Here is a 21,284-nt window from a genome sequence, read left to right as displayed (position 1 = left end):
GGCTGTGTTTATGTTAATACTCCACACGATGTGCAGTTTGACATAATTGTGTGTGTGTTTGACCATTCAAGCACAATAAGATGTGAAAGAGAACTGTGCTTGTGCTTCGGCTCGTGATTATAAAACTACCTATCATAATCTGACACAAAAAAAGACATAAAAAATATGGTCAGTTTAGATATCATGTTCTGTTTAATTTGTACTTGAGTGTCTTTTGACCAACGCCACTATGCCTATCCAACGACATGCCGGTTGAATGTCATAAGAAACAACTACACCAGTAATAGGTCAAACACATTTCCTCCAGAACAAGCATATTCAGCTGTAATTGCTGTTTTCAGTACGTGTGTGTGGTTCAGGTTGCAGATAAGAGATGAGTGTCAGATTGGACAGGCGTGGAGTGTGTACTTGCTACCTCTGACTCTGTCAGCTCAGCTTTTTATCATGACTGGCGCTGCGATCGATACAGGACGTCAACCCCTCTGCTCTCGGTCTCTAAATACACGACTCTCAGTGCTGACTACACACGCTCCATTTATCGCATAAAAGTGAATTTGAAGACAAACAGAAAATATCATTTCTTAAATGATCAAAGTATTTCAGTATTTGAAGAAACCCTTTCATATGATGTAACAGTGGAGAATGTAATGTTAATTATTATTATCATATTATGTATTATATTTTTATAGAATTATATTATTGTGATATAATATTTTAAAGGTAATCATTTACTAAAACATTTTACACAAAGAAACAAACTACTTTTGAAAAATATGTTCAGAATTGTTTAACATATTTACGACAATAAGCAGTTTAATTGTTCTTTTGGTAATATTAATACTGTGTTTATATTCAATCTTTTAATAATTGAAATATTTTGTAATTTATTTGAGTTTTGCTTTGTTTGATTAAATTGTATCTTCTATCTTGCATCTGCATCTGTATCTAGCTGTTTGTGAAATAGTAGTGCTCCGCAGCTGTGGTTAACTGAAATAAAAACAATAAAAACATTGGAGCAGATGTGCTGGTCAGGATACGAGCATCTAGAGCTGCCCTCTCAGACCCTGATGTTTATGAGAGTATCGTATGCTGGAGGTTTTGTAGATTGTTGAATGATTTCACCTATTAGCCTTGTGGCCACATGCGTCCAGATCAGTGGCGGCTGCTGGTCTTTCAAAGAGGGGAAGCTCATTTTCGGCCTACATCATAAAAATGGTCCAAAACTTCCATCAAAATATGTGTATCGTGATTGTCAAAACATTAGGTAATTAAACAGAATTTTATTAAGTTTAGTAAAAACATGTTACAATGTTTACATGGTACAATGACTGTAGACTACTGATTTTATTGCTTGACACACGATTTCATTTCAATTCAATTTTATTCTTTTGATTTTATTCGGATCTTGATTCAATATCGATTCATTTGGATAAATATTAGGTAGCCTAACCTACATTCATTTTTTTTTCAAGAAAAAAAATCTCATCTAATGCTGTAAACATACAGAGAGCCCTGTCAGCTGGTATTATTATTAAAGGTTAAATAACAACTCAAATTAAATATAATACAAATATAATATAAATATGTCATACAGTGCACATATTTAGCAAAATACTCCTCTCTGTAGCTAATTTTTCTAGCCAACTAACGTGCAATGGTTATTAAATGGCTTTCTTGATCCTGAGATAATGTACGTTAAACCTAAACGTTGTGACATTTTTCTCCAGCTGTGTTATTGACCTCTTTCCGCGTTTAAAAACACTGATTGCTCGATATTAAGTATGAGGCATATACATTTTGGTAAGTTGTACTGGATCTTTCAACATGCTGGTTCGTGTTTATTTATTATTTACTGGTTGTAAAGAGTGAGAGATGATCTGTCACGTCACATTTACAAGTGCTAAAGCGATATTTATTGTTTGAATTTCGTAATACAAATTACAGAATCGGAGAGCTGAGAATTTGCTTATCAAAAGTAACCTTCTCTTCGTTGTCTGTCAGTGTCAGTGTCCTCTTTGCTTCGCCATTTTTCCCTGCGTGAGAAAAGCATTTTTCGGTTTACTTTTCACTGAGCTCGAATAGCTTCAGCTATTGGCAGAAAGTCTGTCAATCAAAAGGAGATGACAGACCCTCCAATCACCACGCAGACGCTCGGAGTCCGGGCCCGCCCACTTCTCCATTCCCCCCAGAGACGCTGAGCGTCCGTGGGCGGGACATAATCGCAGCATTTATCCAATGACCGTCTAGTTTCGGAGCACTGAAAAAAACTGTTCAAAGCAGCCCCATTGAAGTCAATGGACGCTCGGCTTCAACAGGGAAATGCACTGTGACGCCACGGGAATTAATGAGAAGGAAATCGAGTCAGCTGACCAGCTGCTGATTCTGAACGAACTCGTCATCGAGATGAACGTGTTCTAAAGCATTTTTAGTCAATAAAATGTTAACAAAATAGTACATATATTTGACCATTAATTGTGGACATTATAGGGGAAGCCGAGCTTCCCTTGCAGTCTTAAAGAAATCGCCACTGGTCCAGATGGTGTTATTCATACATGATCTTCCTCTACCCCACTGCAGATCCAAAGACAACCACTGAAGTGTGATGCTCATAACTACTATCATAAACTCTTCACCTTCAGTAGTTGGTATGAAATAAATGAAGTAAATCAAATTTTTTTGTATGTTTTCCCTTGTAAAATCACACTTTAACATTTTATTAAATGTAACCTAAACAGAGAGCCAGAATTTGGGTGGAACAGGGACTAGAAATGATTCAAAATTAATTCAAAATAATGTAATTTGCATTAGCACTAGTGTGTCAAATATGTACGCAAACCACTAGGCCACATCTCAGACATGTTTTTTTTTTTGCAGGATAGAATGACCTTTCACCTTTCTAACTGAGGTCAGAGGGGAAACAGTGTAAGCCTGAAGACATTCTTGATTAATCTCTCTCTCTGTCCATCAGGTGAAAAGTGAATATGAACAGCTGCAGGAGGCTCTGTACACTGTGACAGTGGAGAGAGATTGCGCTCTGTTGGAGAGGACTGAGCTCCAAGGCAAACTGGAGAACCTAGAGCAGGTGCTGAAGGTGAGAACCAGACAGACTCGTCCCTGTTAATCACATAATCGAAAGAAAAAGTTGTTGAAAAAGAAAATCTTTTTCTTCAGTTTTGCATTGTAAAAAATAATGTTCTATCCATCCATCCATCCATTTAAAAAAAAACCTAGTTATTTAGTTTTGCATTGTAAAGCAGTATCTATCAATCTATCTATCTATCTATCTATCTATCTATCTATCTATCTATCTATCTATCTATCTATCTATCTATCTATCTATCTATTTTTTTTATATATTTTAGTTTTGCAATGTAAAGAGTAATTTTCCATATATCCATCCATCCAGAATTTTTGCGTAAAACATAATGTCACAAACTCACAATATTAACTATATATGTTAAAGTATTATAATTTAGGATCAATAAAAAGTACGATGTGGACATTTATCTCACTGGTTACCTGATATACCCTTTATATGTGTTGAGTCGTCAAGCTCAACGGTGGCAAAGTGAAAATGTTACAGTCCTTTATGTTGAGTGAATTGTGTCAGTATACCTGTACAAGCTCATGTTTCAGGAAACCCAACTGGCCATGTTTAATGGCGATTTAGATCATGACCTCCACTTTCATCTATGTTTTCAAACCTTTTTCTCCCCTTGTACTCTTTTATGGCATCACAGGATTGTTTTGTTTTTTTACCTTTTAGAGCTGTCGTACACCCTCAAAAGTGTGGATCTGTGAGTCCTGGAGCGCCCTCCCCCTCCCCTAACTTCTAACCCTCTCCTGCCCCTTCCCTGTCCCTGCCACCTTCCATATTTTTCATTCATCAGGTATATCTAAAGACTTTACAGAAGCCAGCACTAACTGAATGTTGACCTTTTGACTGAGTACTAACAGCTGATCTGGATGCTGTATGTGATCTGAATGTTCGGCCAGCTAAGGCACTGTGGAATGCATTTGTGCATGACACAACAGTTATGCACAATTACACCCTCCCCTCACGAAATGAACTAACCCAGCTCTTCTTTTGAATGTGAGATACACACACTTAATATTGTTTAAAAAAAAATAATTTCAGTTATACGGTGACAGTTTTGCTGAATGTACAAAGTGTGAAATATGTTGGAACTATCAGCCTTGATATACAAAAAAAAGGAACCAACTAATCTAAATCTAATCTAAAACCAACTAAACTAATCTAAAATATCATAATATTTTATTGCTTTAGCTGAGTCTAAACCAATAAAATATAATTTGTATTATATGGTAATATTTGTCTAGTTTTTATGCAGATGCCTTATTATTAGCAAAATAAGCTTGAACAGTGTAATCATTAAATGATATTGAAGGGGTTTATTTTGCAATTATGACTGAGCAACTGTACATTTTGCATAAAATACTTTTATCATACTGAAGTATTTTTATAAAATAAAAAAACAGTTTGTTTTATTACATAGCAGTTTGTGGGGGTGGGGTACATAAATTAATGGTCACAAACCAAAAATAATACATGAATGATTCAATGATGAGCAAGCAAACGTGTGATAGTGAATGAGTAAGTGAGTGAGTGTGCGAGTGAATAAGTGAGCAAGACTGTGTGTGTGCGTGCGTGCGTGCGTGCGAGCAAATGAGTGAGAGAATAAGTAATACATAAATTAAATATTTAATAAATTTAAATGATTAAGCTATTTAATAAGTAGTTGTAATAAGCTTTGTCCCATTAGCAATAATCATGTCCACTAACATTTGATGATAACCATAACATATTTCACACACAGTACAGTTTATTCATCCTCTGAAGGTTAGATTATTTCTAACCTTCCTCTTCCCCGCACTCCTCTTTAATAGCAGCATGGACAATTCCTCCTCTACCCTTTATCCCCTGTAACCTCACCTGTCACAAATGGAAAGAAGATTGCTAGGTTTTGTCACTGTGTACTTTGAACAGGTCAGAAGAGCTTCTGGGGATGATGTCGGGCAGTAATCTGCGCTGATTGAACATGCTGTGTTGTTTGCACACACCCTTTCATGTACAGAGCCCTGACCCTTAAGAGCCTTTATTGATCATGCGAAGCTCCGTGGCTGTGCTTAGTCTGGCTGATTGACATGATGCTTCACTTCTGTTTTTGCTTTACCTAAAGGGGTGAAGCAAATGACAAAACCTGATTGATGACGACATTTTGCTCTTGTTTTCAGTGCTTAAGAGGATAGTTTGCCCAAAAATTAAGATTCTGTCATCATTTACTCCCCCTCATGTCATTTCAAACCTATATGCTGTTGTTTTTTTTAGTCATATGATACCTTTTTTTGATGAACAGACTGAAATTTAGTTGCTATTCACTAAAAATAATTTAAAGAAACAGCCTATGGTTTTAGGATGCCTTTATTTTTGGATGTACTGTCTGTTCTTTAGTTTTTAGAAGCCAACTAATAAGTGTACATATTCTCAAGGTGTTAACACAGTTAGGGGCCATTCACACATAATGTGTTTTTGCATTTAAAGTCAGCATGGACGGAAGTATCGATAGTATTTTCCTCCCTACGTTATGCCGTATACATCTGAGTGAAACTGCTTCTCGTAGGGCTGGACTTGATTTTGTCCATCGGGAATTGATTGGATCGTTGTATGGTTGTGGTTTTCTATTGATGTGATGTCATGTGAGTGACAGGTTGTCCCGCCCTCAAACACACATCATCAGAGAAGTCACTGCAAGAGGGAGTGGAAGTTATTTTGTTTAAAGATTGCGAGGGCACATTTTTTTGAATTTTCCATTTTGATTTAATGGTTACTTTATAAATGCAAACGCAAGGCCAATGGAATAAAATAAAAAACATATAGAAATGCTTTTTAGAAAGGTTAACTTCTTAAAACATGAGCGCCACATTTTTATGAGACTCTCAAGCTGTGCAAAAACTGTGCAGTGCAATGCAAAAAACTCGAACAGTGTGAATGGCCCCTAATTCTGAGTTGATGTGCTCAAGTAAGACAGAAATCTTAGCGTTTAGATCAGATACTACTGGATTAGAAGGGATTTCTGTCTTTGGCGCTCCTGGAGACTGATAAAGAGAGGGTCTATAGATCAGTGCAGGGACTCTTTGTCGAGTGTTAACGGCAGCTAAAAGCTCTGTGACCTAAAACGTTTTTAATGAAATAATTTCACCCAAAAATGAAGATTTTAGTATTATCCATCTAACGCAGTCCCAAATCCATACTGTTTGACCGTATGCGTGTATCACAAAAAGTAGTTATATAACGGCATGTCCAAGCTGATTTACAATAAAAAGTCAATGGTTTCACGGCTGTCCCTGGTCCCCATCCGCTTTGATTGCATGGAAAAAAGCAGCTTGGACATTCTTCTTAATATCTCCTTTTGTGCTCCACTCAATAAAGTGCGTCAACTCGAGGGTGAGTGAATGATTACTGAGTTTTCTTTTTTGGGTGAACCATCCCTTCAACAATGATTGATGGTTACTCTCATTCTGTTTGTGTTCATCCTTTGCTAAGTTTCCTCTCACCTCCTGTTCTTTCTTCTCTCTTTCCCAGCATATGCGAGAGGCTGCAGAGAGGAGGCAGCAGCTAGAATTAGAGCATGAACAAGCCTTGGCCGTCCTCAGTGCCAAGCAGCAGGAGATTGACCTTCTGCAGAAGGTGAGAGGTCAGGGTTTCCAAGCACACCATACCATAGGATCGAACTCAAGCACAGACTACAGTGTACAAGACCTTGTGTCATGCTTAAGGCTTCTGGTGTCTGATTAAACATTCATTAAACTCATTAATTGAGACTGGATTCTGGTGATAAACTGTTTTACATGGTTTCAGTCAAAAGCTGGTTTAGATGGTTAATCAGTTGGTGGGTTTCTGTCAGATGATTTTGGACTGGAAATTGGGTATTTATTTAACTACGTGTTTCTTTAACTATGTGTGTCTTAATTTATTTTAAATAATTTTACTTTAATATGTTTATTTTTACAATAACATGACTTGAAAATGGACTCCTTTGTTTTGCTAAGGCTGATTTCATAGTATTATACAGTTAGGTCCATATGTATTTGGACACAGGCACAATTTTTCTTTTTTTCAGGTATTTACCAACACATATTCAAGCTATAGTTATTTAATGGATATGGGCTGAAAGTGCACACTCTCAGGTTTAATTTGAGGGTATTTACATCCAAATTGGAGGAAGGGTTTAGGAATTACAGCTCTTGGGAGAGCCACCCCCCCTTTTTCAAGGGACCAAAAGTAATTGGACAATTGAATCAAAAGTGATTTCATGGACAGGTGTGGGCTATTCCTTCGTTATTTATTCATTAATTAAACAGGTAAAAGGTCTGGAGTTGATTCTAAGTGTAGTATTTGCATTTGGAATATATTGCTGTGAACCTACATCATGCGTTCAAAGGAGCTCTCCATGCAAGTAAAACAGGCCATCATTAGGCTTCAAAAACAAAATAAATCCATCCGAGAGATAGCAGGAATATTAGGAGTGGCCAAATCAACAGTTTGGTACATTCTGAGAAAAAAAGAATCCACTGGTGAGCTCAGCAACATAAAAAGGCCTGGACGTCCACGGAAGACAACAGTGGTAGATGATCGCAGGATCCTCTCCATGGTAAAGAAAAACCCATTCACAACATCCAGCCAAGTGAAGGACACTCTCCAGGAGGTAGGCGTGTCATTGTCAAAGTCTACAATCAAGAGAAGACTTCACGAGAACAAATACAGAGGGTTCACCACAAGGTGCAAACCATTCGTAAGCATCAAGAATAGAAAGGCCAGATTAGACTTTGCCAAAAAGCATCTAAAAAAGCCTGACCAGTTCTGGAAAAGCATTCTTTGGACGGATGAAACTAAAATCAACATGTACCAAAATGACGGGAAGAAAAAAGTATGGAGAAAGCTTGGAACAGCTCATGATCCAAAGAATACAACATCTTCTGTTAAACATGGTGGAGGCAGTGTGATGGCATGGGCATGCATGGCTTCCAGTGGCACTGGATCACTGGTGTTTATTGATGATGTAACAGAAGACAGAAGCAGCCGGATGAATTCTGAAGTGTATAGGAATATACTGTCTGCCCAGATTAAGCCAAATGCAGCAAAGTTGGTTGGACGGCGCTTCACAGTACAGATGGACAATGATCCAAAACACACTGCAAAAGCAACCCAGGAGTTTTTTAAGGAAAAGAAGTGGAATATTCTGCAATGGCCGAGTCAATCACCTGATCTCAACCCGATCGAGCATGCATTTCACTTGCTGAAGGTAAAACTAAAGGCAGAAAGACCTACAAACAAACAACAGCTGAAGACAGCTGCAGTTAAGGCCTGGCAAAGCATCACAAAGCAGGAAACCCAGTCTTTGGTGATGTCCATGAGTTCCAGACTTCAGGCAGTCATTGCCTGCAAAGGATTCTCAACAAAATATTAAAAATGAACATTTTATTTATGATTATATTAATTTGTCCAATTACATTTGAGCCCCTGAAAATAGGGGTACTGTGTATAAAAATGGTTGCAGTTCTTAAAATGTTTACTTGATATTTTTGTTCAACCCCTTTAATTAAAGCTGAAAGTCTGCACTTCAAATTCATATTGATTGTTTCATTTTAATTTTATTCTGGTGGTATACAGAACCAAAAGTATGAAAATTGTGCCTGTGTCCAAATATATATGGACCTAACTGTATGTATCAAATAAATACAGTTAAATTGTACAGTATTTTCAAACATTTTTGATCATTTGACAAAATTACAGCTTGTTTGGGGGGATAAAAAAAACCTTTGTCCCCAACACAAGCAAAACATTTACATACAAGATTTAAATTGGTTATTTATGCTCTTTGTTTAGATTTTAAGATTTAGAAATGTGTACCATATTAAGGGCCCGAGCACCGATGGTGTGAGGACCCTATTGGAATTGCTCCTTTTTTATAATGAATTTTCACAATTTAAGATAGAAACTAGCTAGGACGATACAAATCTTTACATATAAGATATTTTGAAAAGATTAATGATTAAGCGTGGCAAAAAAGTTTTTTGTTTTAATGCGACTTTCATAGAATAAAAAGAAATAAGTTAGTTTTAATTAAAAATCAACCCCCATGACGCAAAATTGCCTGAAGTTGAAGAAACACCCAATATTAAAATCCAGCTGTCAAAGTGCTCCTAATGAAGAGAGATGTTTAATGAAAAGGTGCTTCAGCAGTTTCAGGTAACTTGCTGATATATTCCACTTATTTCTCTTTTGAATGAAGAGAAAAGTGCCGCTGTCTCACCGCCCGGAGCAAATGACTCTCTAATGAAACGGCAGAGCAGGTGATCAAATCTGACATCTTCTCCAGAATGCGAGAACATTGTCACCCGCTGAAACGTTTGAGTTATTGTCTGTCTTTATTGAACGGAGCACCGTGATTACAGAGGAGAATAAACAAAGAGGAAATGACACACACACATACTCATCAGAAGTCAAGACATTAGAACACAGTTCTATACATTTTTTCTGAAAACAGATGCTCCTCTATTCATGTGGAACTGAAGGCTGTTTTGCACAGCTGCTGAGAGTTACAATATATGACCCTACAATGCACTGCGTCGGTCTGTGTTGCCTACAGCTTATTCAACCAAACCTGGTACTATTTTTAAGAATATTTTCAGATTTATGCATTTCAAGTACCGGTATATGACAAATTTCCATCAAACTGAACAAATTATAATTATGAATTATGAATTAATGCATTTCATAAAATTGTTTTAAAATAAGTAAATAGTGTATTATAAGAAAATAAAAATAATTGGTTTTAAACAAAACGATTTGGTAAAAGTCAAAGCAACTACATGTCTAGCAAAGTTAAAGAAATTAAAAACATTTGTTTAAAGGAATACACCGACTTTTTGGGACTTTAGTTTATGCACCGTATCCACCAGACTTGGATAAGTCCATACAACTCTGTCTGACGGACCAACCGCTAGCACAAAGCTGGAGGTGAACGGCTCCAGCTAGCATACTGCTCCCAAAATAACGCCAACATTTTCCTATTTACATGTTGTGATTTGTATAGTGTCAGTGTGTACAAATAACAAGGTCACATGAGACACAGCCATCTTCTAACCGTATACACACTGGGAACTATATTCTCAGAAGGCGAAGCACTGCTACTTCTGCTTACACTCCTCTCACCGTCTGATTTATGAAGCTGTGCGTACCTTTGAAATTCAGGTGTACGCAATACCTGCCTCTTGATAAATGCCGCGGCTGAAAACGATCGTCATTAAATTAACACGCCCCTATATATTCACGTCTCCGCCTCCCCCACGCCCTTATTTTACGCCATGGACACGCGGAAGACGGCAAAGAGGAGAAACTTCTCCGGTGGAAATCCAGTTTAAATCGCTGGTTGGTTGAGCAAATTACCTATCACAATGCATTATTTTACAGCACGTGTTTTGAAACTATAAGCGTTGAATTTCGCTTGACGTCACATGTAATGGGGTGTACAATAGTGATGATGATGTGAATAATTGCATGACAATTTGTAATATTCTTCTTATTAGTATTATGATTTTGATTATTAATGACGCTTATTGTTATTTAGAAGAAGAATGTCTTTGTTATTATTATTATTTGTATTATTATTATTTAAAAGAAGAAGAATGTCATTTTAATTATTTTGTCAGTCTGAATTATTTTTTGGTCATTGAAAGCCTTTCATTACTGAACCCAGTCCGTGCGCACCTGCCGGGCTTAACTCACAAAAATAAACACTGAAGTTTATCATTTCTATGTTGTTGTTTTTTTACAGTGGGTCATAATATATCATATCTTTAGTTTGTCAGTGCATTTTGTGGTGTTAGGAATTGTTTTTCTGCGCATTTCAGCACTAACTCAAAACGTGCGTACATGTACACCACCTCCTGAGCTGGCGTAGAAATTTGAGCGTGCCGTACGCCAACGTCCATATTGATAAATCGCAAAGTCACCGTGGTTTTGGGTGTACGCTGGAAATTTGGTGTACGCACTTTTCATAAATGAGGGCCAATGTGACTATACAAATCACAGCATGTAAATAGGAAAATGTTGGCGTTATTTTGGGAGCAGTATGCTAGCTGGAGCCGTTTACCTCCAGTCTTTGTGCTAAGCTAGGCTAGCGGTGGGTGCGTCAGACAGAGTTACGGCACGCACGGAGATGAAAAGGGTATGTATGGACTTATCTAACTCTGGGGGATACGGTGAATAATCTAAAGTCCCCAAAAAGTCAGCGTGTTCCTTTAAATATAAATTTTGCCAGGATGTTTTTTATTCCCCTCAGTGTATGACCATGTTTACTAGATTAATTCCAAATATTTCTATATTTACAAAATAAAAATACTTTACATTCAGTTATTTAGCCTGTTTGTGTTATATGTCAAAAATCAATGCTTAAACACTTTAAAAAACACACTGGAATCAGTAAAATCACCACAAAATACGTTCAGATCGAAATACCTTTGAAAATGCAAATCTGAGATTTGGAGCAGTTTGCAAAAGATGGGCTGATCTGCCAGTACAGAGAGATGCGGGAACATATAGGAATATTTCTGGCCATGACTTTTATTAAGAGCATGTCAGTGACTGATTTGGTATTAATGGTGTTATATATTATTTCTGTTGTTTATAGGCTCAGGTTGAGGCTAAGAAGGAACATGAAGGTGCCGTCCATCTGTTAGAGGTGAGTAACGATGTCTACACATGAATGTCAGTGCATGTGTATGTGAGTGTGCATATAAGCATGAATTTTAAATCGTATCTTGGCTGACCTTTAAAGTACAGCACATTCCACATGCGTCATCATGTATTTTCTCATATTAGCCAAAAATCTTGCTACCATATGAATCACATCTTAGCTAACACCTTTTTATTTTGAGTTATTCAGACAAATTTATTAAATAAATGTAAAGTAAGTTCGTGCGTACATATCCTTGCTGATTAGTTTCATTATTTCATGTTTTAAACTAATGTACATCTCTTTGATGTACATTTTATGATGTATTTACCATATTCTGCTTTGTTCTTTTCATTCATTGCTGCCATTAATTGGCAATTACGGAGAAATGGGGGGAGGGGGGGGGGTATCATGTTGGGTTTTTGTGACTTCTGAAACTGAAGAAATGCTTGTGTGTGTAACTGTGATTTGTTTGGTTTCTTACATCTCTTGTCACTATGTTACTGGTCTTTTTTGTTTTTGTTTTTGTTTTTGTTTGTTGCATATACAGAATCACTTGGACAGCATGCAGGTATTTTCGAGTTACTTTTCCTCTAAGTTCTCTCTCCCCGTGTGACTCATTGGGGTAGTTCCTGTCACCTTGTTTAGCTGTCCTGTCAATTACTGCTCATATCCATGATCGATCTGTAAACATTTGATCAATATCTTTGATCTATATCGCCATAGATCAAAATATTGAACCGTTTTAGGAGAAACCATCAAACTTCAGTCATTTTATACATACCTGACAATAGTTGTTTACATGTATGTGTTTTATAAATGTTTCAAGCATAAAAACAGGTCACGTTTTGCACGCTTTTGTCTTCAATGCCAAACAACTGCTTTTTATTGCATTAAAAAAAAAATATATATATATATATATATATATTATATATATATATGAATATATATACTGATGTATACTGTGTGGGTGTATATATATATAGCATATAAATAACTATTATTAATAACAGTATATAATGTTGCTAATAATTAAATTATTTATTTAAATTGTTTTAATGTTATTTATATAAAAAATAATTATTACATTAAATTAAAACTAATTAAAACATAAATATATATGAAATAGTGTACATGAAATAAAAATATCAATATCAAATTAAATATAAAAAATATTCTTATTTATAAATTTTAATGAATTGTTTGTTACTACTATTTGAAACGTATTTGTAAAATGTATGTAAAATGGGTGGTGGCATATTGTTGTTGTCATCCAAATAATTCATTAAATAATCAAAAACAATTTTGTCTGTGAACAAACTACCATCTTTAACAGGGTAAAAAAGTGTCTTCCACTGTAGATTTTTTTAAAAACCAGATTGTTTGAAACCATCCAGCTGTCCTCTCATTCCTCTTGAGAGGCCGTTTTTATTTTTTTGATAGTACAGATGCTTAACAGGAGATAAATGAAGATGAGGGCAGCCTCTGTAGTTGAGGGCATATTCATGAAAGTAAGTTTGTTCTCAGCGGTTAAAGTTTCTCATTCACTGCCTGATCTTTTCTGCTCTTGCTGTGTTGCGATGCATGTATGCCGCCTTGTGCTGAATGCTGTTAGCGCCTCATGGATATGTGCGTTTGCAGATCAGATCAGCAACAATAAACATGACCGATGGATTGCAGGACGTGTCATGTCTTCCTTCCACCACCCTCCTTTAATTTCCTTGCCCAAAAAGCCCTGCTTAGTGATTTATGTGAACTTGTAACTGTGCATAAACATATTGCACAAGACAAGTTACAGTTCCATGTTGACATGATTAAAATGCAAACTCACACCTCTAATGCAGTTAATAGTATTGATGTACAAGTATTCATGTAAGTTTCGTCAAATCATCAGGCATAAACAGCTTTTACTGTTATTTTGGCATGTGTGGTACCCTTCCCATTGCTAACTTCATGACCAAAAAAAGAGATGTGTTGTACAATAACAGCTGAACATAGATTGACTCCTGTCTTTGTTTGATTCTGTTGGTGTCTGAAGCTGAGAAGTGTCCTTCGCACTAAGAACACAATGCGATTTTTGGTAGGAAAAACCTCCTTTTAGATGTGGGCCATTCTTGTAGTATTGTAGGTTGCTTACCACAGCTGGTAGAGTTCGTTGGCTCCATTCATTAGCTTTGTTCGGTTAGTTAATGTGAAGTGCAGATGTTAACTATTGTAAATGTCACTGCTGCTAGAATCTTGCTTTTTATTACAGACCAGACCAAATTGGTCTCTGTGCGGTTTTTAACGCTAGCCTTTCTCTTTTCCTTTTCTTTCCATCCCTCTTTTTCTTTCCAGGCTAAAGTGAGAGAACTGGAGGAAAAATGCCGGACGCAGAGTGAGCAGTTTAACCTGCTGTCAAAAGAGTTGGAGAAGTTCAGGTTGCAGGCTGGGAAGTTAGACATCCTGAGCAGCAGTCAGCTCACAGGGAGCGACTCTCCCGGTTCACCCACCAAACCCCTCACCCTCTCCCAGCTCCTCAACGGCCTCTCTGCCCCCTCCGGGAAAGGTATTGTATGCGCTTCCTGAAATACTGTAGTTAACAGAGTAACGTAGCAAGCAACATGGTATGGTTTCTTTTGTGCTGAAAATCCATATTTGACATTTTACGGTTTCATTCATCCTCATTAATTTACAAAATAGTAGATAAATAAATTACAAGGACCTCAACATAATTGGAATATTTTGGGCATCTTTGTCTTTGTGTTATAAAATCAATTTGCATCTAACTTCATTTAGTCTTTTTTTTTTTTTTTTTGACAACCAGATAGTGGCTTACACTTTTTGGCTTAATTGTAAATATAGATAGATAGATAGATAGATAGATAGATAGATAGATAGATAGATAGATAGATAGATAGATAGATAGATAGATAGATAGATAGATAGATAGATAGATAGATAGATAGATAGATAGATAGATAGATAGATAGATAGATAGATAGATAGATAGGTAGGCAGGCAGGCAGACAGACAGACAGACAGACAGACAGACAGACAGACAGACAGACAGGTAGGTAGGTAGGTAGGTAGGTAGGTAGGTAGGTAGGTAGGTAGAGGTAGGTAGAGGTAGGTCGGTAGGCAGACAGACAGACAGGTAGGTAGGCAGGCAGGCAGACAGACAGACAGGTAGGTAGGCAGGCAGGCAGACAGACAGACAGATAGATAGATAGATAGATAGATAGATAGATAGATAGATAGATAGATAGATAGATAGATAGATAGATAGATAGATAGATAGGTAGGTAGGTAGGTAGGTAGGTAGGTAGGTAGAGGTAGGCAGGCAGACAGACAGACAGACAGACAGACAGACAGACAGACAGATAGATAGATAGATAGATAGATAGATAGATAGATAGATAGATAGATAGATAGGTAGAGGTAGGCAGGCAGACAGACAGACAGACAGACAGACAGACAGACAGACAGATAGACAGGTAGGTAGGTAGGTAGGCAGGCAGGCAGGCAGACAGACAGACAGACAGACAGACAGGTAGGTAGGTAGGTAGGTAGGTAGGCAGACAGACAGACAGACAGACAGACAGGTAGGTAGGTAGGTAGGCAGGCAGGCAGACAGACAGACAGACAGACAGACAGGTAGGTAGGTAGGTAGAGGTAGGTAGAGGTAGGTCGGTAGGTCGGTAGGCAGACAGACAGACAGACAGACAGACAGACAGACAGACAGACAGACAGACAGACAGACAGACAGACAGACAGGTAGGTAGGTAGGCAGGCAGGCAGACAGACAGACAGACAGACAGACAGACAGATAGATAGATAGATAGATAGATAGATAGATAGATAGATAGATAGATAGATAGACAGACAGATAGATAGATAGATAGATAGATAGATAGATTGATAGATAGATAGATAGATAGATAGATAGATAGATAGGTAGATAGGTAGGTAGGTAGAGGTAGGCAGGCAGACAGACAGACAGACAGACAGACAGATAGATAGATAGATAGATAGATAGATAGATAGATAGATAGATAGATAGATAGATAGATAGATAGATAGGTAGGTAGGTAGAGGTAGGCAGGCAGACAGACAGACAGACAGATAGATAGATAGATAGATAGATAGATAGATAGATAGATAGATAGATAGATAGATAGGTAGGTAGGTAGAGGTAGGCAGGCAGACAGACAGACAGATAGATAGATAGATAGATAGATAGATAGATAGATAGATAGATAGATAGATAGATAGATAGATAGATAGATAGATAGATAGATAGATAGATAGATAGGTAGGTAGGTAGGTAGAGGTAGGCAGGCAGACAGACAGATGATTTATTTATTTAAAATAAATGGCATTTGGGTTTTAAATTTTGTCATTTTGTTAAATACATACTTTTTTAAATGTAAACTTTTATCCAGCAAGGCTGCATTAAATTGATCAAAAGGGAAAGTAAAGACGTTTCTAATGTTACGAGAGATTTCTATTTTAAATAAATGTTGGTTTTATTTTTTTAGCACAAAATATTAAGCTGCAACTCTTTGCAACATTGATAATAATAAGGAATGTTTCTTGAGGACCAAGTCAGCGTATTAGAATGATTTCTGAAGAATAATGTTCCACTGAAGTAATGATGCTGAAAATTCAGCTTTGCCATCACAGGAATAAATTACATTTTAAAATATATTTTTAATTGAAATAATATTTCAGTCGTTTTTACTATATTTTTGATCAAATTAATACAGCCTTGGTGATCTGATCTTAAGAGTCTACTTTTAAAAACATGAAAAAAATTTATCGACCCCAAACTTTTGAGCACTAGTGTATAGTTTCTGTCCAAATCCCTTTTTTTTTTAATACATTCATTCATGTACGGGATTGATTGATTATAGTTCACTTCATATTTGTTTATCTTCAGTTTGCCATCTTTTATCCCTTACCTTTCCAATTAGACCATATAAAACAATATCTAATGCTGAAAAATCGGAAGGCCGATATGATCAACAGCAGTGATGATGTGCTGAGATGAGGCTGTACACAGTAATGAAGTAATCAGTCACTTTTGTGTGTGTGTGAAGGTAATGAGGATTCGATGAGTAAGATCTCAGAGCTCATTCGGCCTCTGCAGATGACTGAGGGGGAGAAGGTAGAGCTCCTGTCTGTTAAACCCACCTTCCTGTCACGAAGCACACCCCCCAGCCCACGACGGGCCTTCCTCTCAGAGGTGCGGCCCGTCATCGCCACTGCTGTGAGTATCTCAAACAAACCAACCAATCAGTGTCAGTTCATTTTACCTTTAATGTTAACCCTTCACACTTTCATTTTAGTTTAATCTTTTATATATAAAAAGAAATGCGGTTCTACAGAATAAAATAGTTTAGATTAACATTTTTCTGAATGAAATACCAGTGCTTGCAAAGCCAGCACAAAAACGGTGTCATGAACTGGATCATTTTAATATTTTATAATGTTTCCTGGGGTGCCCTTAGTTAGTTAGTATGATTTTTACATAAAAAAAATAATAATCTGATAATAAAAGGCATTTTTCCAAGCCTGATTGCTCTGTTTTGAGGGGCGTGTCTGCTGTGAGACTTCAGTGATTGGCTGACATGTTTCCATATGAAATGGTATTACAAGTGGAACTCTCTCGAAAAATGTTACTACGTTTTTACTATTAGAGCTATCGAGATTAACGAATCGTGAAAAGTTAGATGTATTCCCATCACATGAAAGGTTGCAGTGATGAGCATTGAGCAAGATGACATACAGTCTGTTGATCGCGTGAATGAATAGATCATTGCAACGCAATTTCTGCACTTTCACAAATGCTTTCACCAAATAACAATGCAAACACGATGTAAATACAGTAAGAGTAGTACATTGTAACATTGATTACATAACATTTTGGCAAGTGTCCAGATAAACTCTCGCTGTGTGATTGACAGCTTGGGCGATTGGAAAGAGCATTCTTTGATCGCTTTCTGTATGTAATTTAATCAGTTTAAATAAGATTATTTTCATCCTACTAAGAGAAACGAAGTGAAGTTGATCATTTAGTCACTGCCACTGGCTTGATTTACTGATGCATAATCAGTATTGAACGATTTTGAGAGATAATCTGTCAGAATTTGAATAATTATACATCAGAAATCATTGATCACAGATCAAGCATTAGAATACACATGATTACTTACATGTTTGGGGCGTTGCTGGTATATCCATATCGTAAAAGTCTGCGCCGAAATCTACCAAATTATCCACAGTCAAATGAATAATGCATTGCAGAGACATTCACATTGGTCTTTCGCTGCTCTGTGACGTCATAAGTCACAACTTTTTAGATCCTGTCGTTTTCTGTCCTTAGTTTCAATAAAAGCAGTTTTTGGAATAACAAGGAAGTTTTGAAACTTACAGGGTATTTTTTTTTAAAAAGTATAATGAACTCTTAACTGTCAAAAGATCAAATAAAATGTTAATTCTTCATGACCCCTTAATAGGTTTATCAAGTAAATGCAAGAATTAGAACCGATAAAGGCAGCTATAGATGGCTAAAAGAGAAAAAAAAATCTAAATAAATGCAAGAAAGAAGTCTAATAGCAATTCAGTATGCAAATATTACAATGATTTAACCCCTTCATTTTGAAAGGCAACAATGCCAATCAATGGATAATTTTCATAACATTGTTTTTAATAATTTAAAATTTGACTTTAATTTATTATAAAGAGTCAAATGTATAAAATAGAATAGAAACTATTCTAACATATAAAAACCCAACAGAGAAAAGTATATTCTAGTAGTGTGTCGTACCACAGTGATTTGGCCATTATGAGAATAATTACAGTATACACTGACAGACTCTGTGTGTGTGAGAGAGAAATTGTGTGTGGGTGTGAATAGTCCAATCTGTCTGCTCAGACTGTGCTCCGCTGGTGCTATTGGCTTAATCGCCCACATTATCAGATTGCACACAATAATTTGTTCTCAATTAATTCAGATTTCATTTTTTTCATTTTTTTTCCAAAAATCAAAACGTGAAAACCATGTATTCTCTTTACAACCCATTGATTTGTCATTGACATTCTTTGGCTTTGTTCACACTGCACACAATCAGATTTGGTTTTCAAATCCAATCTTGAGGTCAAAGAGTTTCAGTGGCGTAGCAAGTCATGCCCTGGGCCCATATGCAAGACATTTTTAATGCCCCCTTTCTCTTTTAGATGGATAAAGAGCCCGGCTCGTCCCCCAGGTCTAAGTCCAGATACACAGGCAAAGTGAGACTGTGTGTTGCCCGTTACAAGTAAGTGGATCCACTACAGCTGTTGTAACATGTTACCATACGTTACAATTGGACGTTTGCTGTAATAATAGGTTATAGTGTGTCATTAGCTGTAATGATTTGTTATATCATGCCATTAGCTGTAATGATTAGGTGTAGAATAGTGTTAGTGACTGTATCAAGTCTGTGTTAAGTACAAGTTAAGTGTATGAACAACATCTGTGCACACAATCAATTACCACAGACGAGAATTTTTACTTATCTACCTAGCACAGCAGATAAACATTCAAAATACACTGTCATACAATCACAGAAAAGATTTACCATAAATACGAGCTTCACATTTTTGCTTTAAACTGCTCCACTAGCGTCACCAGATGGTTTTTACAAAAATAATGAAAAATAATGTTTCAAACATGTTGCACTCAACTATATCAAGCTGGCCGGGATGCCCGGAAAAAAAAAACCAAGCAATGTTTTGTACTGTAGCTGCCACAGAACATTTCAGGGAAATTAACCTACCAATTGCTTAGTTATATCAGCATTTTCCACTAATAGTTTCCATCAAAACATATACATTTCTCCTTTAGGTTTGATTTAATCAAGAATATACCTTACAAAATAGGGTTTAATGATAAAAATAGATAAAAAATCATGCATTGAATACAGTGTGTCCTCTGTGCAGTTATAACCCTTACGATGGCCCCAATGAGCATCCTGAAGCCGAGCTCCCCCTGGTGTCTGGGAAGTACCTGTATGTTTATGGGACCATGGATGAGGACGGCTTCTATGAAGGTATGTCATGGTTATATACTATCATTCAAAAGTTTGAGGTCAATAAGATTTTTTAAAGAAAGAACGTTTTTGAGTCTTTCAAGGTTCAATATTGTGAAATATGATTACAATTTAAAACAACGGTTTTCTTTGTGAATAAAATGTCATTTATTCCTGTGAAGGCAAAGCTTAATTTTCAGTAATTTCTTCAGTCTTAGGTGTCACATGATTAAAGTTCAAAAATGTAAAAAAAAGAAGTCTTTTGTAACATTTTAAATGGCTTTACTGTCACCTTTACTGTCATCAATTTAATGCATCTTACTGAATAAAAGTATCAATTTCTTGAATTGAAAAAAATCTTACTGACCCCAATCTTTAAAATATTTGTGTTCGACTGCTGCTGTTTCCTGAGTGTGAACTATATAGTGTAAGCAGACAAAATTGTTAAAGATCCTATGAAGACATTGACAAGTGCAGTTTTCTTTCCCATGTTGACATATATCCTAATAACTCCCTCATGCTCTTTTTCACCACTAAATGCCATTTTCTGCACTTCAGGGGAGTTGTTGGATGGACAGCAAGGTCTCGTTCCCTCCAACTTTGTGGACTTTGTCCAGGATGAGGAGCTTCCCTCCATTCCTCTCTTGGACCGCATCAAGGAACCGTCCTACCTCAACCACAGCCCCCCCTCCATGCCGAGCAGTGCCGTGAGCACGCTCAGCACGCTGCTCTCAGACAGGCTGGATGCCCTGGGCTCGGGTACCGGGACGGGCACCAGCAGCAGCAGTGGGGTGAGCAGCTTGGGCATGAGCATTGGGCTGGGCATGGACTTTCTGGGACCCTGCAGCAACGGCACAGGCACGCTGGACGTGAACATTGATGAGATCGGAGAAGACATCGTGCCTTACCCCCGCCGCATTACCTTGATCAAACAGCTGGCCAAGAGTGTCATTATAAGCTGGGAGCCTCCAGTGGTTTTGCCTGGGTGGACGCCTATCAGCGGCTACAACGTGCTGGTGGATCAGGAGGTGCGCATGAGCGTGCCCTTCGGCGGCCGCACCAAGTCTTTGATCGAGAAGCTGAACCTGGCCTCCTGTACTCACCGCATCTCCATCCAGAGCATGACAGAGCGGGGGCTCTCCGATCCGCTGCGCTGCACACTGCTGGTGGGGAAAGATGTGGTGGTGGCACCCTATTACCTTCGTGTGGAGAACATCACACAAGTTTCGGCTGAACTCACCTGGATGCCGAGCAACAGTAACTACAGCCACATGATCTTCCTGAATGATGGGGAGTATGATGTAGTGAAGCCTGGAGGGTACAAATACCACTTCTACAACCTGAAGCCCATGACTGTGTATAAGATACGGGTGGTGGCCCGAACCCATCAGGTGCCCTGGCAGCTTCCCCTTGAGCACAGGGAGAAGAAGGAGGTCTCGGTGGAGTTCTGCACACAGCCAGCCGGTGAGTC

The 21,284-nt window shown here is 37.5% G+C and overlaps 1 protein-coding gene across 1 annotated transcript in view; it reads left to right on the top strand.

Annotated features, from left to right (window-relative positions):
* The window catches only part of rimbp2b (RIMS binding protein 2b), a 163,146-nt gene that overhangs the window by 104,382 nt on the left and 37,480 nt on the right, over positions 1–21,284 (top strand). The window contains exons 7-16 of the mRNA XM_079637845.1: positions 2,969–3,091; positions 6,605–6,709; positions 11,715–11,765; positions 12,310–12,330; positions 13,798–13,839; positions 14,097–14,307; positions 16,841–17,010; positions 18,981–19,060; positions 19,725–19,834; positions 20,372–21,277. Of these exons, the coding sequence (XP_079493971.1) occupies positions 2,969–3,091; positions 6,605–6,709; positions 11,715–11,765; positions 12,310–12,330; positions 13,798–13,839; positions 14,097–14,307; positions 16,841–17,010; positions 18,981–19,060; positions 19,725–19,834; positions 20,372–21,277 (1,819 nt within the window). The remainder of the gene's footprint in view (positions 1–2,968; positions 3,092–6,604; positions 6,710–11,714; positions 11,766–12,309; positions 12,331–13,797; positions 13,840–14,096; positions 14,308–16,840; positions 17,011–18,980; positions 19,061–19,724; positions 19,835–20,371; positions 21,278–21,284) is intronic.

The sequence above is a fragment of the Phoxinus phoxinus genome (genome assembly GCF_949152265.1).
Source record: "Phoxinus phoxinus genome assembly, chromosome: 15".
Lineage (NCBI taxonomy): Eukaryota > Metazoa > Chordata > Actinopteri > Cypriniformes > Leuciscidae > Phoxinus > Phoxinus phoxinus.
This window is presented reverse-complemented; position numbering and strand designations above follow the sequence as displayed.